Source organism: Bos javanicus, chromosome 15, assembly GCF_032452875.1.
Source record: "Bos javanicus breed banteng chromosome 15, ARS-OSU_banteng_1.0, whole genome shotgun sequence".
NCBI classification, from domain to species: Eukaryota; Metazoa; Chordata; class Mammalia; order Artiodactyla; family Bovidae; genus Bos; species Bos javanicus.
In genome coordinates, this window is record NC_083882.1 from 35787783 (window position 1) to 35814017 (window position 26235).

A 26235-nucleotide genomic window follows, 5' to 3' on the forward strand; every position below is an offset into this window, starting at 1 on the left:
AGGATATTTCCACTGGGATAGGGTCATAAGTTGGTGATTTTTTTTCCCCTTTCTTTCAGTGTTTTGAAGATATTACATTGTCTTCTGGCTTATTTGGTTTATGTGTAGTATGTGGTCAGTCGCTCAGTCGTCTTAACTCTATGTGACCCCATGGACTGCAGCTTCCTAGGCTCCACTGTCCATGGAATTTCCCAGGTGAGAATAATTAGAGTGGGTAGCCATTTCCTTGGACACGACTGAGCGACTTCACTTTCACTTTTCACTTTTATGCATTGGAGAAGGAAACGGCAACCCACTCCAATGTTCTTGCCTGGAGAATCCCAGGGATGGTGGAGCCTGGTGGGCTGCCATCTATGGGGTCGCACAGAGTCGGACACGACTGAAGTGACTTAGCAGCAGCAGCCATTTCCTTCTCCCAACCCAGGGATCCAATCTGGGTCTCCTGCATTGCAGGCAGATTCTTTACCACTGTGCCATCTGGGAAGTTATGTCGAGAAGTTATATGTCTTACTCTTGCACCCTTGCAACAAAGGTCCATCTAGTCAAGGCTATGGTTTTTCCAGTGGTCATGTATGGACGTAAGAGTTGGACTGTGAAGAAAGCTGAGTGCCGAATTGATGCTTTTGAACTGTGGTGTTGGAGAAGACTCTTGAGAGTCCCTTGGACTGCAAGGAGATCCAACCAGTCCATCCTAAAGGAGACCAGTCCTGGGTTTTCATTGGAAGGACTGATGCTGAGGCTGAAACTCCAGTACTTTGGCCACCTCATGTGAAGAGTTGACTCATTGGAAAAGACCCTGATGCTGGGAGGGATTGAGGGCAGGAGAAGGGGACAACAGAGGATGAGATGGCTGGATGGCATCACCGACTCGATGTACATGACTTTGGGTGAACTCTGGGAGTTGGTGATGGACAGGGAGGCCTGGCGTGCTGCGATTCATGGGGTTGCAAAGACGACATGACTGAGTGACTGAACTGACTGACTTGCACCCTTAATATGTCTCCCTCTGCCCCATCTGCATTTAGTTTTTTTCTTGTCTTTGGGTCACAGCACTTTTACTGTCATATGCCTAGGTGTGGTTTTGTCTTTATCCAGCTTGGGAATTGTAGATCTTAAATCTATGGGTGGGTATCTTTTGTCAGTTTTGGAAGATTCTTAACCTTCATCTCTTTCAATTTTCCCCATACTCTCTCTTCTTTCAGCGACTCCAATTATATATGAATGTATGTGTAATATACATATTTTTATACACCCTTTTTACTATATTTTCCACTCCTGGGAAACAGTATCTTATTATGCAAGAATCCATTACATCCATGTGAAATGGATTTGACAAATTAGTTATTTCTCTTACTGAAATACTGATGCCACTACAATTTTTCTGTGCTAAGAAGCAGTGTCTGTCTCTGACATTAGCAGTGATGAAACTCACAAACCTTCATGGAATTTGACATAAGTCACCTTTTGTTTCAAGGACATAGGGCAAAAAACATGGAGGATTTTCCTGGTCACAAGGTTAAACAATTACGGTTATAGACTGCACTGTGCTAGTCCTCAATGGCAAATTCTGAGTGACTTAGGCACCCACATGCTCTTTGATAAATATCTGTGATATGCAGGGCCTTCTAACATGTAGCCCCCAAGGCAGGAGCCCATCTTACCTGGGCCTAAAAGTAGGCAAAGCCTGTGCCAGTTCTTTTTCATTGTTTAGTTACCTGCAAATATTTACTGAGCACCTACTCTGTGCCAGGCACTATTCTAGCTCCTGGAAGGACAGCAGTAAACGAAATCAGTCCCTGCTCTAATGAAGCGTACATTCTGGTGAAGGGAAGATAATACTGCTGTCCTTTCAGGAGCTAGAATAGTACCTGGCACAGAGTAGGTGCTGAGTAAATATCTGCAGGTAACTAAACAATGAAAAAGAACTGGCACAGGCTTTGCATGAGGATATTAAAATAGAGAAAAAAGGGTCAAGAAAAATAAATGACATGTGAAGAACACTGACCAGAAAAACATTCCCTCAATAAACAGTTGAAAACTATGATCAAAGATTTCATGACAACCTTAATATCTTATGATCTCTATAAACTGATACATCAGAAATACAAGAGGATATGAGGAAACAGAAGAAACACGAACTGACAGAATTCAAGGAAAAAAGTATATAATCATAAAAATGAATATAAAATTGGAATGATAAAGAGTACACAGTGCTCAAATCACAATAAGGAGAAACGAGGGATAAAAATAAACAAAAATGACATGGGGATAGGAAATGAAATATGCACATGTAATTGGAGTTTCTAAAGGAGAAAACTTCTATTTTTATAAATGAAAGCATTGAGAAACCTTACTCACATGGAGTCAGTTAATAGATTTCAGACACATCATTCTGATGATGTTCAGTTGCTAAATGTCTGACTCTTTGCAACTTGACTGCGGTACACCAGGCTTCCCTGTCCACCACTATGTTCCGGGATTTGCTCAAATTCATGTCCACTGAGTCAATGATGTTATCTAACCATCTCATTCTCTGCTGCCCCCTTCTCCTTTTGCCTTCAATCTTTCCCAGCATCAGGATCTTTTCCAATGAGTCAGTTCTTTGCATCAAGTGGCCAAAAAATCTTGTTTAGGAAAGAATCATTGATCAAAGCAGTTTTCAATGCAGTTGTGGTGTTAAATAAAGTTGGGTAGAAAGCTGGAGTGGATTTGGGGGAAGGGAATAGCAGTGAAGCAAACAGTAACAGCAGTAAGTTATTAAAACTATTGAAAATGTGGGCTTCCCTGGTGGCTCAGTGGTCAAGAATCTACCTACCAATGCAAGAGAAACGGGTTTGATACCTGGGTTGGGAAGGTCCCCCAGAGAAGGAAATGGCAACCCACTGCAGTATCCTTGCTTAGGAAATCCCATGGACCAAAGGAGCCTGGCTGGCTACAGTCCATGGGGCTGTAAAAGAGTCACACACAACTTGGCAACTGAACAACAATGCATTTTACCTGTTTTAACTAATTCTCATAATAACCATGCAAGGTGGTTGCTACTGATAATCTCATTTTACTGATGAAAGGGAGGAAAGGAGACTCAGATCTAGTTATGCCCAAGGTCATTGGGTTTATCACTAAGTTGGTAGAGCTGGGATGTGACCTAGAAGAATGGAGCACTTCTCCATGGTTGTCAAATTAGGCTGAAGTTCAGAGAGTTTCTGCCTGATAAAACCTATTCTTCAATGTAAGCTAGAATGTAAGGACATGTTATAAGAGTGAAGGAGGAAAGAGAGGGTCGCAAGTTTGAAAACAGGGGTTTTCAACAGTTAAGAATGGGAGAAGGGTTGATGAGAGAAAACAATAAGGATAATATGCAGTGTTGTTAACATTTAGAAATACTGGTTTGTTCAGTTGGTAGTCTTTCTCCAGAAATAATCCATAGGAAACTGGATAATCCAGGGCTGTGTTTCTAGGAATGTTATGACATTTAGGGAAGATTATTTGGGTTACTGACAACAGGGACACTGAATTGATCACATAAGAAATCTAGACAGGGCTTATGAAACAGGTGACAACAGTGAAATGATCTGATTTGAACATACGTAAAGGAACAGAGCAGTTACGGTCAGAGATAAGATTTCTACATTTGTCATTTCAGAGGTAAAGTTGTTTTTGGATACTGAAAGTATCCAAGATGTGGTTATTGTGGAGACAAAGCAATGGAACCACAGCCCTGCAGTGTTCACTGATGCCAACCGGGCAGCTGAAATTTACTACCTCAAAATTTACTCAAAAAATATGACCCACCTTTCTGCTCTCAAACCATTGTTTAATCAGAACAACAATCACGTCAGACTTTTTTCTATACCTTGAATTCTTCCAGGTTTAAAAAATTACAGATATGAGAAGACTTTTACCCATTAATACAGGAATCTGTTCCTGAAAACCTTTACAATAGAAAGATCACTGGAACATCAGTATAATCAACACCTGGGAGAAGTATATTTCAGGTAAGAAAGTATCAATAGTAGGAAAAAGTTGCCACTCGACTTTCACCTCAATAGCATATTTCATTGCGCAAAAGCAAATTGTGTTTTCCCTCCTGGTACTTTAGTAGGGATATCAAAATGGCATTGTATCTGTCTTCCTTTAATCCCCTTCCCCCACAATTTAACAAAGAAAAACAAAAACCCAATGCTCATGCTTAAAATACAGCCATGATATTTAATGTGGTGCTGGGCCACTAGGCCACATGGTCCAACAGACCTCAATTTATTCCGACCCTGAATTTTGTTAAATGTCCAATAGTAAATGCACTGGAGTAAGACTTTCTCTACTTGAAGAAGAAGAAAAAAGGTCCTCCAGTGTAGTTATTTTAGAACAAGGCTCTTCTATTTATATAAGAATCGAGGCTTATTAATAACCCAGCATATTTAAATAAAGTGATGAAAAGTACTTTTTAAAATATAACACTGTTAAACATAAATCAGTTTTCACTTCTTAAATTAGTTGTAATAAGCAACCCTACAGGCTAGTTATTTGAAAATCAATGGCCAAACTGAAATCTGAACAAAGCCAAACTTGTTTAAACCAAATGCTATTTGTTAAATGTTGTACATTCTGTTTACTACCCACTGACTCAGTATTTTACTATATAGGGTAACACCTATTATAAAACAATGTGAGAAATAAGAAAAAAAAAGTGTTGGGGGTGTGAAATCTAAAAAAAATTTCAGGATGGACTGCATAATCCAAAAATCACCTGTTCTAGTTGCTACACTCCTTGAACACATTCTGTATTTCAAAATAACACAGGAACTAAAAAAAGAAAAATCCAACACATTAACATACTTAAGCATCTAGACGTATAACAGTTCAGCAAACAAATAGGTTTAACTCAAGCCTTTGAACACATCACTTAGAAACATTAAGATTTTGAATCCAATTAATTACTCAAACATCATTGACTAGCTCATAATGCAGTTTGTGTTAACCTGCTGTACAAATTAACCACATAATAGTAGTCAGATACTAATCTTACTCCGACAGAAGTAGTGATAAAATCAAAGCAATACTCCTTTTTGTAAGATAACAGCACTGGGATAAAATGGAGAGAATTTGGTTTCAGATTCTTGTTCAATAAGCCTGTTCCTCATTTTTAGATAATGAGGATAAAGGTATTACAACCAAATATGGGAAACTGCTTTCTCTTTATTTAAGCATTAGGAAGGAAATTAACTTTGGTCACATATTACCTTAAGAAAAAAAAAGTTCCATTTTACATATTCCTAGATAGGACCAAATGATCAGAAAAAAATGTTCTTCTGTAAAAATTGGCCAATTTTATATTAAAAAAAAACTAACATACAATATCATTCAAATTATATAAAGACTGCTTGGGATCATAACATTCCAAATACATGACAACTGCAACCCCAAAACCTAACAGGTGTGAAAAGTATTTGCTCTCATGTTGCTTTGGTCCAAAAGAGTAGAGCTGAATCAGTAAGAGTAAACTAAGTTCCAAATCTTTTGCCAGAATTAATTTAGATTGTTATTGGCAGCAGAAATAGCCATGATGAATAGTTCTACTATGAGAAAGTATAATAAAAGACTATTTCCCATGAACACATCACAGTACCAGATAAAACTTTTATAAAAGAAAAACATGAAGAAACAAAAAAAGATAAACAGCTACCACACAAAAAATACTGTTTCCCCCATAACTGTATCTGAAGGGGTAAAAAGGTGATATTAGAGATTGTTGATGATGCTAACATGAAAAGAAGTTGAGTATTGTATTTATTTCTTATTTTATACAACTCTTACTCTTTACAAAAATGGTTATAGTCATGCCCATAAAAGTGTAACCCATGGCATCTGAAAGCAAACACTCTTTGTAATTATTTAAAAGGGCCTTTTTAAAAATTATAATACAAAGGTCTGTGCTCTATCAGCAGTCCTCCACTGTGCATTATAACAATAAGGCTTACTTTTAATACAAAGACTAAGTGTTGGGGAGTTATGAGCCACTGGATTTAACAAACATCATCTTATAGTTGCTTTTTGCATCTTTTTTGTTTTTGGAATCCTCCACTTCATCAGGGTGCTCAGCAGCTTGGAGCTCTTCAGTAGATTCTTCCTTCTCTGACTCTGAATCACTTTCAGAGTCATCTGGACTTTCAGGATCAGGTGAATCATCATCATCGTCATCTCCAGCCACATCACCTTCCCCATCATGATCATCTACCTACAAACATCAACCAACAGCCTGTTAAAAGTATCCAGTACAAAAACTGGAGCAGACTCTCATTTTTGTCTCACTCCCTAGCCATTAAATCAACAGTTTAAGAACAGAGGCTGCCTAGGGAAGAGCTGAGGGCTCAGGCGTCTCCAGCTGTTTCATAAACTGGTACTTGAGTAGGATTTTTGCTTAAGAAAGGGCTCTGAAGACCACCACCTTTCCTTCCCTCCCTAGTTTGAAATTAACATTGTCTTCCTGATAGAAACAATACTTTTTTTAAGAATAAGGCAAGTTAACCACTGATTCATGGGAATGCTGAAAACAGTTACCAATGTTTTGCATATTACATTATTTTGGAGTAATGAACCAGTAGTTATATGGAACAAGGTGACATAGGAAACAACTGAGAAAACTCTCCTAATGAGTATTTACAGGAAATATTTCATCTAACTTGTGAGTACATTGTCCATGCCTACCTAAAATGTGCCCTAATGATTCTCTAAGCAGAATGTACATTAAGCTAGTATCAAAAAACATTTCAAAAACTCTCAGTATCTCTTCTCATTATCTACAAAGACCTAGTTTGGCATATAAAAATATTTTAAGTAACTATATAAAGAGAGGTTTCTACATAGGATTCTTGGTTGCTACAGTAATTTAACAGAAATAAGTGATATCAAATTGGAATTATCTTTCCACTTAATGAAAATATGTTAATTACTACCTCACTGAAGCCAAGTCCACAATGTCGTCGATATCTTCCTGATAATTTACTGTCCATACTTTGTTGATATTGAGACTCCAGTTCTTCATTAATTTTCTTGTCTTCTTCCCCTGTATGTCCAGTGTACTTTGATTATGTTTCAGTCAAATTAATAAAAATATTTGATTACACAAAAAACCCATAATACAGATGCTATTATATTTAGGGCTGATTTCTCTGAGTAATTTTACAGTGAATTTTGTGACTGGGTTTATATACCATACGTAGTTTACCTAACAGATAAAATAACTTACTTCTTTAGTAACTACTAAAACTAGAAGCTGTTTTATTAAAGATGAAAATTTTTTCCATGTAATAATTTAAACCAGATAAGGAATTCTCAGAACTGCCTGAAGTTTAGATACTGTAAATATTAATTACTAAGAACTTTGGGTATCATGTTTTAGTTAATATAGTCTAATAATGGTTCTCCTGAAAGTGAAAGTTTCCTCCTAGTCATAGAAAAACACCTCCAACAAACAACAGCTTATGTCTTTGAACACAAATAATGAAAAGGCACATAATTCTGTTCAGAAAATGGCTAAATAAAATGACCTTGGAATTGGCTCTCCATATGCCTTTCTTTGTATATCACTGTACTGAACCAATATATCAGGTGACATATTTTAATATATACTCTGTTGCATGTAAGTTAGGAAGCAGAATATTAAACAACCATCTATAAACTTACCACCCAAGGACTAAAATATTACCAATACCACTGGAGCTTTCTGTACATGGCATTTTAATTTGTAAATACAAGAATATAACTTCATATTTTAAAAGAATAAGTGCAACAGTTAAATACATTTCCATTCTGCCGAAGTTCAGACTCTAGAGCCTTTTGTTGCAATGCAGATTAATTTGAAGTAATTGTTCAACACCAGAAAAATAAAATGCCTATTAATTTCTAAAATATGCTACATAATCTAGGTCAGCATAAAGTTAATTCAAAAGATGTAAGTAAAGGTTTTCTTAAATGTATATGGGGTACTGTGCCCTATTATTAATAATGTTCAAGATCAGGGTCAATATTAAATGGGAGAAAATTTTTCAGCAGACTGAATTCAAATCCAAATTCTAATTCATTTTCAGTTTTTAATTTAAATCCCCCCCCAAAAAACTAAAAGAAAAACTCATTTCTTCAGGTTTTCCAATGAGTTTATGCTCTTCAAAGATCTCAGAGCAAAACTTAGTGAATAAACTAAAAACCAGTATAATATGCCAATTATTAACACTGTACAGTAAATAGTATACAAAATATATGTAAACTCTAGAAACTACAATTGGCAAGATGAGGCATAAAACCTCACTACAATTAAAATACTACATGTTGTAAATTGGTAAAAATGAAAACAGAAACAAGTCAGTTTCTTGGTTAGAATATCATATTAATGTAAACTCTTTCAAATCCTTCATCAGAGTATATACTGTTACATGATGTATGTAACATGTTTACATATACAACATCTATTTCCAACATGTTACTCATCAGAACTAATCAACAATTATACACAAAAGTTAGAATATGCCAAAATATATGCAAGTATTTCACATTCCAACTTTAGCACCTCCACTTCAATCATATTTTACCTTCTTACCTGTGCGGAAGTGAGATGTGGATTTGTGATCTCCTATAACAAGACGACCAGTATGTTCTTTCTGTAAGAAGAAGGAAATGTATTAGAATTTGAAACCACAGATTTAACATAATTATTGCCCATGTGCCTGATGCTGAACTTACATTCTTGCATGGATAGGGATGGGGAGGGGAAACAAAATCAGTAAGTAAATTATAGTTATGTCTGAAGGCAGTGTCATTACAATAAACCAAGCAGAGGATGGGTATAGAAAGTACGTAGGTTTTAAACAAGACAGATAACTAGAAAATTGGATCAATTTAAACATTTTTTACATTTAAACATGTCTCAGGTTTTGATGCTTTTGAAGTGTGTTGGAGAAGACTCTTGAGAGTCCCTTGGACTGCAAGGAGATCCAACCAGTCCATTCTGAAGATCAGCCCTGGGATTTCTTTGGAAGGAATGATGCTAAAGCTGAAACTCCAGTACTTTGGCCACCTCATGCGAAGAGTTGACTCACTGGAAAAGACTCTGATGCTGGAAGGGATTGGGGGCAGGAGGAGAAGGGGATGACAGAGGATGAGATGGCTGGATGGCATCACTGACTCGATGGACGTGAGTCTGGGTGAACTCCGGGAGTTGGTGATGGACAGGGAGGCCTGGCGTGCTGCGATTCATGGAGTTGCAAAGAGTCGGACACGACTGAGCGACTGAACTGAACTGAACTATGTCTCAGGTATATATCATGAAGAAAAAGCAAATCAGATTATTTAGCTAAATAAAGATAATGAACAAAATGATAGAAATATAAAAAATAAGAATCATTACTACTTAGCAACAGACCACAAACAGCTAGCTCGTTACTTCTGACTACAAAAAACACTCTCTTTCACACTATGAAAAAGCACAGAATTTAAAACAATCTAGTTCTATACAACATAAAGATAAATCTAACTCAAAGTTACCAACTCATTAGCTTACATAATTAGTCTCAATTTATCATTTCCAATCCATTCTTTATGGTTTATACTGAGTTTTGAAACCAAACAGGAGCCTGTGGGGCTCCTGGGCACAGAAACCTTTCTGTGTCCCTCATTTCTTGCTTGTAGGGAAGAGACTCCAGCCTCCGTGACCTTCCTTGAGTTCCAAAGGGCAGATTCAAATAGAGGCTAAACAGAGAAGGGAGGGGATGCAGAGTGAGGAGCAGTCAAGAAACAATAGTGTAGCCTTTGGGCAGGGTCTCAGTTCCACCTTGAGAAATACAAGTAACAGAATCTCAGAGTTCTTTACAGAACTAAACCCCATAAACAAATATAAGATGATAGCATTCCTCATTCCAGGTTAAAGGAACCAGAGAAGCTCTCCAAGAGACCACCTGAGGCCAGATTAAAGGAATCACAGAAACTCACATCACCTGAGGCCAGATTACATCCTGAACACCAATTATAACCCCTACAACAAGGAAATGACAGCAAGCATACACTGAAGAAAGATGCAGCAATTATCCATACTAAGAACAGCCTTCACACCAAAAATATTAGACTCATGGGCTATACAGGGATATTTCCACATAAATACAACCCTTTAAGACCATAGCAAAAAACTGTTTCTCCTAAAATTATAGAGAAACATAAGTAAAATGAAGAAACCAGGAATTGTTCCCAATTAAAACGAGAAATCCCCTGGACGTGCAATGAAACATCTCTCCAGTATACTAGACCCCAAGTTCAAAAAGATGATAAAAATAATAAAGGAGTTAAAAAAGGCTATCAACAAAAATGCAGATCATTGTAACTAGAAACTATAAAGAGAAGCCAATTAAAATTAGAAAGCACCTACTGTGACAAAACCTGAGCTAAAGGCAATAAACAGCGAGCTAAACAATGCAGAAGAATAAATAAATGATTTGGAAGACAGAATAATGGAAATCACCCAATCAGAACAGCAGACAAAACGACAAGTGGAAAAAAAAAAATGAAAGCAATATATGAGATCTGTGGTATAAAACAGAGCTAGTCAATCTACATATAACAGAGATCCCAGAAGAAACAGAAAAGGGGACTGAAAATGCATTTGAAGAAATGATAGCTGAGAACTCCCCAAACCAAAAGGAAACAGATATCCAGGTACAAGAAACACAAGAGAGTACCAAACAAGATGAACCCAACAGACCTATACTGTGACATTATAATTAAAATGGCCAGAGTTAAAGTGGGAATTCTAAAGGCAGCAAGTAGGAGTTCCCTGGCAGCCCAGTGGATAGGATTCCATATTTCCACTGCAGGGGGCCAGGGTTTGATTCCTGGTCAGAGAATTAGGATCCCACAAACTGTGTGGCACAGTCAAAAAAGGCAGTCAAAAGAGTTTACTTACAAGGAAAACCTCATAAGTCTATCAGCTGACTCCTCTACAGAAATGCTGCAGGACAGAAGGGAGCGGCAAGACAAATTCAAAGTCCTAAAAATCCTACAACCTAGGATACTCTACACAGCAAGACTGTTATTTAGAAGAAGAGAAAGAATTTTGCAGACAAGCAAAAACTAAAAGAATACAGCAATACAAAACCTATTCTAAAAGAAATATTTAAAAGTCTTCTCTAAGTAGAAATGCAGCAAAAACCTATAGGAAAGAGACAATCACAATCGGAAAACCAATCACTTAAGTAAGCCAGTACCATAGTTTTTAAAAAAATTTTTGTGAAAGCAATGATAATTAAGATGAATAGCAAAAGGCTTATTTAACAGGAAGATATAAAAGAAGACAGACATCAAAATCATAAAATATGGGGGAGAGAAGTTAGAAAATGTAGATTGTTACTGGAATGTGCTTGAACCTATGACTACCAGTCCAAAGCAATGAGATAGAATAATGAGTTAAAAGCATTTGAAAAATAGGAAAGACTAACAATACTCATATTTATATCCTTAACTCTGTCCTAGGCAACAAGTTGAGGCTGCTTCAGACTGGCAGTGTTCACAGTATTTTCTTTAAAACTCATGCCGAGGGTACAATCAATGTAAATGTAACCTAGTACATTTCTTTCCTCATATGCGATTTGGCGTGTAACCTGGCAGAAAGCATTTTCACATTTCTTAAGTATGAAAATGTTTAAACCCATAAATATTAAGGTACTTGTCCAAATTGTTTGTTTAGTTTTTTCACTAATAAATCTGAAATATGTAATTTTTGCTATAAGAAATTTTATTTTAAAAAAACCTTGAAAAACAGGGTAACTATAAAACAAAAACATACAAAAAGTTCACAAAAAAACAAGAGAACTCAAACGTAACACACAAAAAAACTATCAAAGCACAATAGGACAAACAAAAAGAAAGGAACAAAGAGAAATACATTCTCAACTGGAAAAGAAGGTTTGAAATGGCAACAAATATCTATCAACAACTACCTTAAATACAAATGTACTAAAATACAATCAAGAGTACAGATTGGACTAAACCAAGAGGATACTACCATAATGCTGCCTACAAGAGACTCTTTAGGGTGAAGGACACACACATTTGAAATTGAGAGGATGGAAAAGATATTTCATGGAAATAGAAATGACAAGAAAGCGGGGGTAGCAATACCCATATCAGAAAAAAACAGACTTTAAGACAAAGTCCATAAAGACAAAGGTACTACAAAATAATAACAGGATCAATACAAGAAAAGGCTATTACAGTTGTTAACATATACACACCCAATATAGGAGCACATATGAATAAAAATAAAATACTAACAGACATAGGGAAGAACTGATGGGAATACAATAGGAGACTTTATTATCAGTGGACAGATCTTACACAAAATCAGATCCTAAATAACACAACAGATCCTAAGTAACACAACAGAACACTTAAGACTCAATTGATACTTATAGGCCATAACATCCAAAAAATCAGAATACACATTCTTTCCAAGTGAACATGGAACATTCTCTGGGGTAGACGACATACTAGGAAACAGAACAAGCCTTAACTAATTTAAGAGGATAAAAATTATTTCAAGGGTCTTTTCTGACCACAATGGCATGAAACTAGAAATCAATGACAGAAAGAGAAACAAGAAAAAAACAATTATATGGGGACTAAACAACATGGTATTAAAAAAAGCAAGGTGTCAATGATGAGATCAAAGAGAAAATTTTAAAATATCTTAAAGCAAATGAAAACATGGCTATACAAAATCTGTGGGATACAGCAAAAGCAGTCCTAAGTAAGAAGTTGATAGCAATATAGGCCTTCCTTAAAAAGATAAATCTCAAATAAGTTAACCTACCACCTAAAATATTTAGAAAAATGTCACGCGAGTCTATGTTCCTTGGTTCTTTGTCTCGTCACAACAAAGATTTGGAGTGACGAAAACAAAACCCGAAGTCAGAAGAAGAGGGTAAATAATAAAAGATGAAAGAGGGAACAGGGCTTCCCCGGTCCCTCAGATGGTAAAGAATCTGCTTGCAATGCAATAAGAGAGTGAAGTCGCTCAGTCGTGTCTGACTCTTTGCAACCCCGTGGACTGTAGGAGCCTACTATGCTCCTCTGTCCATGGGATTTTCCAGGCAAGAGTACTGGAGTGGGTTGCCATTTCCTTCTCTAGAGGATCTTCCTGACCCAGGGATTGAACCCAGGTCTCCCTCATTGTAGGCAGACGCTTTACCATCTGAGCCACCAGGGAAGTCCTTGCAATAAGACCCAGGTTCAATCCCTGGACTGGGAAGGTCCCCTGGAGAAGGGAATGGCTACCCACTCCAGTTTTCTTGCCTAGAGAATTCCATGGGCAGAGGAGCCTGGTGGGCTGCAGTCCATGGGGTTGCAAAGAGACAGACATGACTGAGTCTAACAATTTCACTTTTTCACTTTCAAAGAGAAAATAGAGGCTTTTTAAAAATGGGGGAAAAATAAAAATCAACCAAGAGCTGGGTATTTTTGAAAGAGTAAACAGAATCAACAAACCTCTGGCCAGGCTCACCAAGAAGAAAGGAGACGACCCAAATAAAATAAGAAATGAAACAGCAGAAGTAAAAACCTTAAGAGAATACTATCAACAATTATATACCAACAAACTGGACAACCTAGAAAAAATGGACAAGTTTCTAGAAACATACAACACACCAAAATTGAATCAAGGAGAAACATAAAAATTTCAACAGACTGGACACTGGAAGTGAAATAGAATCTGTAACTTAAAAAACTCACTACAAACAAAAATCCAGGAACTGATGGCTTCTGAGGAATTCTAATAAACATCAAAGAACTTATTCTGCTCCTTCTCAAACTCTTCCAAAAGATTAAAGAGGAGGGAAATTTCCCCAAGTCATTCTGTGAAGCCACCATTACCCTGATACCAAAACCAAGCAAAGATAACACACAAACAGAAAATTTCTGGCCAGTGTCACTGATGAACATAGAAGCAAAAACCGTCAACAAAATACTAGCAAACTAAATACAATAATACACTAAAAAGATCAGGCAACATGATCAAACAGGATTTATCCCAACAATGTATGGATTTTTCAATATCTACAAATCAATCAGTGTGATATGCCACATTAATTGAAGAATAAAAAACTACATGATCCTCTTGTGAATGAAAGATGTGGCCTGCCACATCAAAAAATAAAGGATATTTTGACCATCAAATCAGCAGCCACCCCCAATTGTGCACCCTGAGGGGATTTGGGATGGAGAAAAGCAGGATACTGGCCCTAGGTATCTAAGGTGCGTATCAGAGGAATGATTTCAGTGAGTCCAAACTCATATCTTCCCATTAAATCTTCCCTGAAAAGCATTAAATTCATTAACTTGACATGTCTGGTTTTCCTTAGTTTCTTTAATGAACAGTAATCTTTTGATGTTTCGACTATCTATAGTTTTTGTTGCAAAAATGTCTATATGTCCCTTACCTCTTTGGAGCAGTTATTCAGAGCAATATGAGAGGCTGACTTAAGTCCACAGAAAATCTGCCAAATAAAACATAGTTCTCAACTTTTGGGTTGTGTATTTTTTCCAGTGGACAGTTTTGGTAACCAGGAAGGGACACAGAGAAAACGCCCCTCTTTTGTCTGAACGCTATGAGGAACTGAGGCCTTGATACCAACAGAGACCTGTTGTGCTCATCTGTCTCCTCACAGAGTGCAGACGAATTTGGATAAGTGAGTCTCTCTGGGTGAGTTTCTCCCGGTTCCTGATGATGATGAGTTATATTTGGTGGTATCTAACTGGTACCTGGCTCCCCAGTTGAAAGACAGTGGCTCCCCCTAGTTGAAAGGTACTAAGGGAGCCCAGATGAAAGACCCTGAGAGAAAGTGCCCCCTACCTGAAAGACACTGGGGAACTCAATGGAAAGACATTGGGATTTCCTCAACTGAAAACATACTAAGCGGTCTTGGTTGAATGGTTGGGTTAAGAGGCTGACCTGATTGATGTTTTCCTCAAATTGGCTACCTTAATAAGAATCTGTTGGGATAAAAGTGCAGTAGTAAATTTGAGAGAAATTCAACTTTAAAATAGGAAACAGACTTACTCAGAGAAATGAGGAGTGTCAGAAAGCCAACCTCCAACTAATACTCCAGCCAGATTCATGTACATACAGAACTTATACCTGCAAGTAAATTAAGGAGTCTTGCCCTGAAAACGACTAAATGGAACTCATTTATTGTATATGCACCTAAGTTAGAAAAAGTCAGCTTGAAAAAAAAAAACAGAATTCTGATGTTAAAAAACAAAAGCCCTTCTAGGGGGATTTTCATTCATTTTTTCTTCTGTGTCTTTGAGATATAAATGTCTTACCTGATCTTCAGGCCTTTTCTTTAGGTGTGTGTGTGTTTTGAGCACTTGGTCTGTCATCCAAAAGGTACACAAATGGTGCACGTTTAGCTGCCAAATAGACTGAGATCCTGAGCAGTTTTTTGTCTGCACTTACCAACTCACAGGGGCTTTTTGCATTCTTAACCTTCACTGCATCAGCTTGTTTAGTGAAGGCCTTTACTTTCTTAGACTTATTTCTGAGAATAAACTTTCTGGATCTGTTTAGGTGGCATCATTCCCACTCTCTTGTGGAGAACCCTCTTGTGTTATCGGTTTAAGTCGCTATTAAAATACATCTCACTAACAACCAGATGATCAATCCTTTAAATTGGAGAAACTTCTAAATATCTAAATTTTTAGAGAGCTCTTATTATAAACAGGATTCCCTGGTGGCTCAGTGGTAAAGAATCCACCTGCCAATGCAGGAGATGTGGGTTTGATCTCTGGGTTGGAAAGATCCCCTGAAGAATCCACTCCTGTATTCTTGCCTTGGAAATCTTGTGGACTAAGGAGCTTGGCAGGCTACAGTCCATGGGGTTGCAAAAGAGCCAGACATGACTCAGTGACTAAACATTATAAATACGTGTTTTCTTGATACCTATGGGAAAAAAAATTAAAAGATGGGGAAAAAACAGTATATAATGGTTAACTCTAAGAACACCCTTAGTTTAACAAACCCAAAAAACTAGTTTGGGAAATCTTATTTTGGTTTCTGCTTCCCCTTAATGGATCTTACAGATGCCAATAAAAGCATTAGAATAATTAATATTAATTAGGTTGATTAACGGAAAAATAAGAAAAAAAACAAAGTCTAGAGACTATTTCCCAACAAGGTAAAAATTTTAAAGGAACTTATCCCAAACAGATAAAGAAATGTTTAGATAAATGATTATTTTAAATGGGATAAATATGTCAAAGGGATTAAAACAAAAGATTCTCAAACAACATTACCTAAGGTTCAATGTGTCAAAGGGATCCTCGCCCCAAAGTGCTGGTCCCCAGCAATAAAAGACCTCAAGCAGGTCTGCTCTATTTAATATACATATATATATATATATATATATATATATATATATATATGTATTTATGTATGTATTTAAAGAGTGGAAGAAAATTGCACTGAGATCCTGATCAACAATTACTTGGGGAAATGGGCCAATTTATCAGCTTCAAAGATTGAGAAAAGGGCCTGAGTCACTTGGCTCAATCCCTCACTGAGGACCCCAGAGACTTTTATACAAATAGATAAAATGGTTGGAGGATGAAAGAAAGGAAAGCTTCTAGGACTCCCTGTAAGACCAAGACTTGCTGACTGAGTCCTAATAAAAATTAGAGTCAGAGGTGTAAAAGTTGACAGAATTGAGATGAAAGTTTATAAAAACTGGTATTTATGTTCACCAATATACAGAATGCTACGTAAAAGACAGTTCATAATTGCTTACTTCTTAGTATTCACTAGAAAAAGTTTTTAATTTAATACAAAATTAAAGCTACTACAAATAATAAAGAAAAACAGTCCAGTATGCTAGAAAAGTAAGATGTGTGTTAAGAACAAATGAAGGTCTGAGGATTAGATTTGCATTTTGATAAGAGAAAAGAAAGTAACTCTTTCCTAGAAGTGGTTAGTTGTAGATGAGAGAATAGACAAAATAATATGTGATGGAAGGTTTGTGGAAAAGGAACTTTGAGAAAAGAATTTTGTACGTGGTCAGGACTGACTAAAATTAGATTGAATTACATAAATGGATTTTGCTATTAAAAGTAGGCTGGTACATGACTGGATTTGTTTCTTCTCTCTGTTGAAAGAATAAAGTCTTCTTAGAAAACTGCTTTGACAACAGATCATGTGAGTTTCTTTGCCTGTGGGTGATCTATATTTGCTTTGAAATCTTTTGTCACTGTGTTTAAGTATTGTTTCAGAATGACCTATGATCCTATTTGATCAAGTGTTGACAGTATGGACAGACTTCCCAAACATCAAACTCTAAAGTTCTCCTGAGCTCCTACTAACTCTGGGATGCTTCAAAGGGACCAAGACACCTCAGGGAGCAATGTCAAACTAATTAGGCTTATCAGGTATGTTAAATTACTTGAGAAGCATTGTCATGTAATTACAGATGTACCTTATGTTATACTGTATGGATGCCATTAATAGATATTCCAAAATTTACATGAAATTACTAAAAAATCTGAGATGCTCTGGTATAATGTTATCATTATAATTCTACTTATTGTCTTAAAATGTTTTATGTTCACAGAAATACCCAAGTTCCTTGTCAACTACATTGTAGTCAGTTCTTTAACCATGCCATTTTAAGTTCTGTCATTTATGAACAGCCATTGTTTTACTCTAATGCTTTTATAAAATGAAGATCTTCAAGAAGATTCATAAAAAGAACTTTAAAAAAAAATGTAAGTTTCTGGTAACTTTTAGATCACATCACTGAAACATGTAAGAAATGACAAAACTCTCATGTAAAACCTGATGACTGTATCTAGATCAACAGGTATTACATGGGACTGAATGAAATAATGATCTACAAGTTGATCAAGTATTCCTTTATAAACAAAAATAAAACATTAATTTTACTCTTTCTCTGCCATACTATGACCTTATTAATGTTATCAACTATATTAATTATCCTATCTAGTTTATAAGATTATCTATTGCATTACCCAATGTGTAACCAGGTCTCCAAAAAACTAATGATGGCCAAGGTCTTAAGACAGTTAATCTCACACTCACACTTCCCAAACATCAAACTCTAAAGTTCTCCTGAGCTCCTACTAACTCTGGGATGCTTCAAAGGTACAGTTAATCTTATACTCACACACGAGACTCCCTAGCACTGTTGGACAAAATTGGTCACAAAGGGCCTCTCAAATGTTGGTTGAATTTCAATCAAGAGGAAAGAACTATGAATGAAAAATGTAGCCATGTCAGTAAACAAAGGGCACTGTAGCCATCAAGCTAGCAGCCACTGCATTCACCACTTTGCTCCCGGTAGAGATTCAGAATGTAGAAAAGCAGGATACTGGCCCTAAACACTTAAGATGCCTATCAAAAGAATGACTTCAATGAGTCCAGACTCTTGTACCTTCCCTATGAAGTGTTAAATTCACTAACTTAACATATTTTTTCCCTAGTTAACAGTAATCTTTTGATGTTCCAACTAATCTTGTTTTTGCTGCAAAGCTGGCTCCTCCCTTACCTCTTTGGAGCAGTTGCTCAGAGCAATCCGAGAGGCTGCCTTCTGGGCTTAAGTACTCAGAAAATCAGCTGAATAAAATAATTCTCAACTGTTACGTTGTGAATTTTTTTCAACTGACAATCTCAGTAGATGAACAAAAAACTTTTGCTAAAACTCAGCATACATTTATGATAAAAACTCTTCAGAAAGTGGGCACAGAGGGAATCTGCCTCAACATAATAAAGGCCATATATGACACCTACAGCTAACATGACACTCAAAGGTGAAAACTTGAAATCATTCCCCCTAAGATCAGGAACAAGACAAGGATACCCACTTTTGCCACTTTTATTCAGCATAGTATTGGGAATCCTAGCCACAGCTATCAGACAATAAAAATAAATAAAAGGAATCCAAATTAGAAAGGAAGAAGTAAAACTGTCACTGTTTGCAGATAATATGATACCATATATAGGAAATCCTAAAGACACCAGCAGAAAACTACTAGAGTTCATCAATGAACTGGGTAAAGTTGCAGACTACAAAATTAATATATAGAAATTGGCTGCATTTCTATACATTAACAATGAACTATCAGAAAGAGAAATTAAGGAAACAATTCCACTTACCATCACATCAGAAAGAATAAAATATGAAGGAATAAACCTACCCAAACATGCAAAAGAACTGTATTGAGAAGCCTAAAAGATGCTAACAGAAGAAACTGAAGACAACAGAAACAAATGGAAAGTATTCTTGAATTGGAAGAATCCATATTGTTAGTGACCATAGGTCCCAAAGCCATCTGTCAATTTAATGCAATCCCTATCAAATCACCAATGGCATTTTTCAAAGAACTAGAACAAATAATTTTAAAATTTCTGTGGCCCCAAAGAGCCAAAACAATTTTGAGGAAGAATAGTCAGAGGAATCACACCCTCATTTCAGACTATTCTACACAGTCACAGTAGTCAAAACTGTATGGAACTGGCACAAAAACATACATAGATCAATGGAACAGGATCAAAAGCCCAGGAATAATCCCATATACTTATAGTCAATTAATCTATGATAAAAAAGGCAAGAATATACAACAGAGAAACAGTCTCTTCAATAAGTGGTGCTTGGAAAACTGGACAGCTACATGTATATGAATGAAATTAGAACATTCTCTAACACTGTATTCAAATATAAACTTGAACAGGATTAAAGACAAGTAAACTGCAGCACTATTTATTTCACCTGTCTCTTAGAGTAATGGAAATAAAACAAAAATAAACAAATGGGACCTAAAAAAACTTGAACTTAAAAGCTTTTGCACAGCAAAGGAAACCATAAGCAAAATGAAAAAACAATCTATGGAATGGGAGAAAATGTTTGCAAATGATGAGACCACCAACACATTAATTTCCAAAATGTACAAATAGCTCCTATAGGTCAATATCAAAAGAAAATCCTGACCCAATCAAAATACAGGCAGAATATCTAAACAGACATTTCTCCAAGAAGACATAGAGATGGCCAAAAGACACATGAAACAATGCTCAACATCACTAATTATTATAGAAACTTCAATCAAAACTATAAGGGGGTGTCAGGAGCCATGTTAGGCATTACTGACAAAATGGAGGCGCTGCCCCAGCCCCTTCTCCTCATTCTGCAGGCACGGACCCGGAATGAAGGAGTTAGGCCTTGTAATTCTGACTTGTTTTTTCCTCTCCTCGGCTGAGTTGACTGAAAAGGAATATTAAGGTGCTTATTGTTCTTGAGAGGAGCATGAGAAGGCACAAAGCCTTCTGCAGCATTGCTCAGAGAATAATTCATAAAGTTAATCATTGACATTTGTTTAAGGACTTTTACAAAAGAGTGTTCCAGGATAAGCACATAGGCCACAGCTTGAGGCCATGGGAGGGATTGCTATCTGAAGCCTATTTGTGAGGAAACTGTTTATGGCAAAGGAGTTTACTGAATTTAGGGCTTAGAAATAATTAAAATAGAAGTTAAAGATTTAAGGAATGTTGTAAAGTTAGCATATTTTACTATACCTTATAGAAGTTAGGAATTTTTAGAGACACTATAGCCTTTTTAAGAGATAGTGAGCTCAGGATGTTAGGGGCAAACAGGATTTAGGAAGATAAGTAGTAAACTGAGGAATGTAGCATGAGTTACAATGTAAAAACAAGTTAACTATAGGACACATTAGAGGAAGTAGATAATAGATGGTAAGGCTGATTCCCAGAGAATCACTGAAGCAGGAACTCTGTTTGAAGAGCAATAATGATTTATAGACATAATAAATCTGGGTGAGGGGGAACTGAAAATGTCAAACCTCTGACCTAATGCTTTTGTAAAAGTATAAAATAAAATCTTAAACTTGAAATAAATAGGCAGTCCAAGAAAACTGAGAGGCTGTCTCATCGCGGATACCGTTCATCTCTTCAGGTTGAATCCCTGGCTGCTGGAGCTGGACTCTGGCAAGGGGGTATCACCTCACACTGCTGGAGGGGATGAAGAGAAAAAGGATCCTTCCTATGATGTTGGTAGGAATGTAAATGGAGAACAGTATGGACGTTCCTTTAAAAACTAGAAATAGTTACCATATGATTCATAAATCCCATTCCTGGGCATATATACAACTACCTCAAAAAGATATAAACACCCCAATGTTCATAGCAGCAGCATTTACAATAGCCAAGTCATGGAAGCAACCTAAATGTCCATCATTTAGGTGAATGGATAAAGAAGATGTGGTGTGTATACATGCATACATATATAATGGAATTATATATATACACACACACACACAATAGAATACTGCTCAGCAATAAAAGAATGGATAATGCCATTCACAGCAACATGGATGGATCTAGATATTATCATAATAAATGAAGTCAGACAAAAACAAATATTATATCACATGTAAAATCTAAAAAAATATATAACGAATTTATTTACAAAACAGAAACCAGACTTACAGACATAGAAAACAAATTTATGGTTACCAAAGGGCAAGACAGGTGGGAGGGATAAATCTGGAATTTTAGACACAAACTCTTATATATAAAATAGACAAACAATAAGGTCCTACTATACATATATAGCACAGGGAACTATATTCAGGATCTTGTAATAAACTATAATGAAAAAGAATCTGAAAAACAGACACAGATGCATAACTGAATCACTCTGCTGTATATATGAAACTAATACAAAACTGTAAATCAACTATACTTCAATTAAAAAAAAAATACCAACTGAAAAAAATATTGTTCACTAAAATTAGTAGCTCAGTGGTAAGGCATTTGCCTGCCCTTTCAAGAGACTTGGGTTCAATCCCTAGGTCAGGAAGATCCCCTGGAGAAGGGAATGGTAACCCACTCCAGTATTCTTGCCTGCAAAATCCCATGGACAGAGGAGCCTGGGGGGCTACAGACCATGGGGTTGCAAAAGAGTCAGACATGACTTAGCAACTCAACAATAACAGCAAAACTGTTCATTAAAATTTGACTCTGCAAAGCAATCTTAACCAATCAAGTGTGAAGATATAGATAACAAATCATCCTATTGTGGAATCATGCCACATTCTCCATACCCAGACGATACTCCCGAAAAGCTTCAAGCATTAATGCTTATTGCCCTACATATTATTAGCACAAAAGCAAATCAATAATTAAGCAGATGGCTCCTTTAGATTGCAGAAAATATGTAACAAGATTTGAATATATACAATGGCACCAAGTTATTCTAAGATGATGGCACCCTGTGACTAAAAGATCAGTTATAATCTTTGCTATCAAAGAATTTAATGTATGCTATACCCATTTATCAGTAGCCAAATTTTTTCTTTTTCTAAAAAAACTGTTCAATCTGTCCTCCACCTTACTTGCCCCCTCCTGTTTTACTGAGATATAACTGACCACTGGTGGTTAAATTTCATACATTTTATGTTAGGATGTTATTTCAAGGTACTTAAAGAAATTTAATTCTACTAGATTGAGTATACTTCCTAAACTATTACTTTATATATCTTTAGAAAATCTATTTACATGAATCAAGAGAAACTTCAGACTACTTTCTATGACAAATCACAAATTATTGGAAATCTGGACTAATGTAGTATTATACAAACACTTCCTTTGTATAGGTCCTAACATCTTACATGATCTTTCCATATGCCCAACTCCACTGTTCTAGTCTGGCTAACTCTTAATCCTCTCAGATTCAGATCAATTCTATTTCTGGGAAGCTTTCTTGTGCTGCTAAACAAGAGTTAGCTTCCCTTGTCTGCTGATTTCGCAGCATGTGCATAGCTCTTCCATAGTAATTATAATTCTATATTGTCATTATCTGGTATCCTCCAGCAGATGATGACTCCAAACATGTGTTACTGATCTGTGTGATCCCACCCTGCTCCTCCAGGACCTAGGACAGTGCTTGGCATGTATTAGACAGTCAATAGTCATTGGTAAAACGCATGAATGGATTCTCATATGAATAAAAAAAACAAAGGCAAAGGACAGAATTCAAGTTTTTGATAAAGGCTATTCCCTTGGCCACTACTTAAAGAGCTGGACAAGCTATAAAATATGAAAGATTATTCTTTGTAAGATCTATCAAATGGTCTGCCCAGAAGTATCAAATTATTAGGCTAACAGATGGCAAATCACAACTTTTGCCTTTTCTTTCTTCCACAGGAGTCTACTCAAACCAATTTTTTTTCGCTATATATCTCTAAACACTATCACCCAGTGGCACAGAGAATCCTAGAAGCAGCTCAATTAGGTCAGTTACAGTTACAAAAAACTAACCAGGCAGACCTTAAAATGTAAAGTAAGATGGAATCCGAGTGCATTCATTCTTTCTCACTTAACATACACAAAAAGGGCATTATTTTCACAGAAAAGATGAAAATGTATTCTATCTGATGCTTACCTTTCCTGCTCCCATAAGTCTCAAGAACTTTTGCTTTCTTTCTTCATTACCTAAGTCTGCTGCCTCCCAATTGCTAGATCCAAGCTGGAAAAGAAATAGACCAGTTAATCTTTTCTGTGTAATAATAAATACTAAGAAAACTTAGAAAGAGTCTACTAGTAAATCCCAAGTTTCTTCCACCCTCCCACTCCCATCAGTTTTCACTATAAACTAGACTCATTCTTGATTAGGAAGTTAACCATATGTATTATATTCGATTTAAAAAATACTTCTTTTCTGTTACCATAAGGCAAACTCCTTTAATTCTTTTGAAGCCAGATATCTGGGTTTCAAAAGTTTACACCTATAAGAATTACCTAGAGGGTTGGTTAAAACACAGACTGCTGGGCTGTACCTCAGGAATTTCAGATTTAATACATCTGGGGTGGAGCTCAAGGATTTATTGCACTTCCAACAAATTCTTAAGAGAGGCTGATGATGTTGACCACACTGTGAGAGCTACTTAGAGCCTTACAGGACCCAAGGGTACCTAATACTTTGAACCTAGAAGGCTGCCACAGCTGTTAACTGAAGTTAAAAACTGGCTATAGTAATATTCTAAAGAACAGTATAACTTCAGAGTCAACTGGACCCACTTTTAGTTTCTTTTTTGAACAGTTTCTGTTACTTCTTAAGGACTGGTATGTTAGGACTTTTATTCTTTAAGGTCTTCCAAAGAACAGAGAGTGTTTACTATTTTTTTTAAAAAAAAGAATAGAACAAAACTCATCCTATCTTGTAATTATCAAATGGGTCTACTGAACCTTTATATAAATCTAACAAATATTATGGAATCCTAGCAATATTTTTCCCTACAACTTGAAACAAATGTAAGAATTATTTCATTATAATTCATTAATCATTCCCAATTATGCTAAAAATGACTAAAATAATAAGAAAAGTTATCCCATTGTGTTGTCCAAAGAATTGCATCATCTTTCAAGAAGACATCACCTCTCTGTTGTATGCTTTAGCTTTCTTTGGACACAGTTGAAAATTTTACATTTCTACCCATAATGGCAACTGAGTAAAAAAACCTAGACTGACAGGAGGTATTTCACAACTATTACATGAAATAGAAGATGAATTGGAGAAGGCAAGGGCAACCCACTCCAGTACTCTTGCCCAGAAAATCCCATGGATGAAGGAGCCTAGTAGGCTGCAGTCCATGCGGTTGCTAAGAGTCAGACACGACCGAGCGACTTCACTTTCACTTTTCACTTTCATGCACTGGAGAAGGAAATGGCAACCCACTCCAGTGTTCTTGCCTAGAGAATCCCAGGGATGGGGGAGCCTGGTGAGCTGCCGTCTATGAGGTCGCACAGAGTCAGACACGACTGAAGTGACTTAGCAGCAGCAGCAGCATATGAATGCAAAATGACAAGTAGGGTACACACTCTAATGATAATGGCAAACTTAACTGCAAAAATCTAAAACTATGAGTTTTTGGATGATGAAATAGTAGATTTCCCCAACCCAGAAGGCAATGAGAGACAGAATTTTTCTCCAACCTGGAAGTCAACGCAAGACAAAGAAAATAGACAAAAAAAGAAATATGATACTTTCATCTAGAAAGCCATTCAACAGGCTTCATCTTGCATTATTGTAACAACAGCCTGGACCATCCCATTTTTTCTAGAGAGATATGTAACAATTTAATTTCCTCTTTTATGATATTTGTACACCGAAACTTATTTGATATAGTTTGTAAGTGGACAAACATTAAGGGCTAGTGACTAGAAGGAATACAGAAATGAAGCATTCACTGATCATTTCAGTTGACTTTATAATCTAAAAATGAAAATGCTGTGTAATTATACAGCAAAGAAGGGAACCCCCCTTTCTACACAAAACTATGAGAAATGAAAGCGTTTCAAAAAATTTCAGGTTTCTTTTTTGATGATGCAAATGCAAGAATAAAGATAAAGCTAATAATTAAAAATAATAATAAATAAATAATAATAAAAATAAAGATTTTTATAAATAGATCTGAAATTATGTTTCAGTTTCACACATGACAACTGATATGCAGTTAGCTATATTCAGTTCAGTTCAGTCGCTCAGTCGTGTCCGACTCTTTGCGACCCCATGATCGCAGCACGCCAGGCCTCCCTGTCCATCACTAACTCCCAAAGTTCACTCAAACTCATGTCCATCGAGTCGGTGCTGCCATCCAGCCATCTCATCCTCTGTTGTCTCCTTTTCATCCTGCCCTCAATCCCTCCCAGCATCAGAGTCTTTTCCAATGAGTCAACTCTTCGCATGAGGTGTCCAAAGTACTGGGGTTTCAGCTTTAGCATCATTCCTTCCAAAGAACACCCAGGACTGATCTCCTTTAGAATGGACTGGTTGGATCTCCTTGCAGTCCAAGGGACTCTCAGGAGTCTTCTCCAACACCACAGTTCAAAAGCATCAATTCTTCGGCACTCAGCTTTCTTCACAGTCCAACTCTCACATCCATACATGACCACTGGAAAAACCATAGCCTCGACTAGACGGACCTTTGTTGGCAAAGTAATATCTCTGCTTTTTAAAATACTATCTAGGTTGGTCATAACTTTCCTTCCAAGGAGTAAGCATCTTTTTATTTCATGGCTGCAGTCACCATCTGCAGTGATTTTGGAGCCCCCCAAAAATAAAATCTGACGCTGTTTCCACTGTTTCCCCATCTATTTCCCACAAAGTGATGGGACCA

The 26235-nt window shown here is 36.6% G+C and overlaps 1 protein-coding gene across 1 annotated transcript in view; it reads right to left on the reverse strand.

The window, feature by feature from the left end:
* Nucleotides 1-3793: 3793 nt before the first annotated feature.
* The window catches only part of C15H11orf58 (chromosome 15 C11orf58 homolog), a 28788-nt gene continuing 6346 nt past the window's right edge, over nucleotides 3794-26235 (reverse strand). The window contains exons 2-5 of the mRNA XM_061440714.1: nucleotides 23502-23585; nucleotides 8594-8654; nucleotides 6954-7063; nucleotides 3794-6235 (exon numbers count right to left, since the gene is read on the reverse strand). Coding sequence (XP_061296698.1) covers nucleotides 6008-6235; nucleotides 6954-7063; nucleotides 8594-8654; nucleotides 23502-23585 — 483 coding nt within the window. The 3' untranslated portion in view covers nucleotides 3794-6007. The remainder of the gene's footprint in view (nucleotides 6236-6953; nucleotides 7064-8593; nucleotides 8655-23501; nucleotides 23586-26235) is intronic.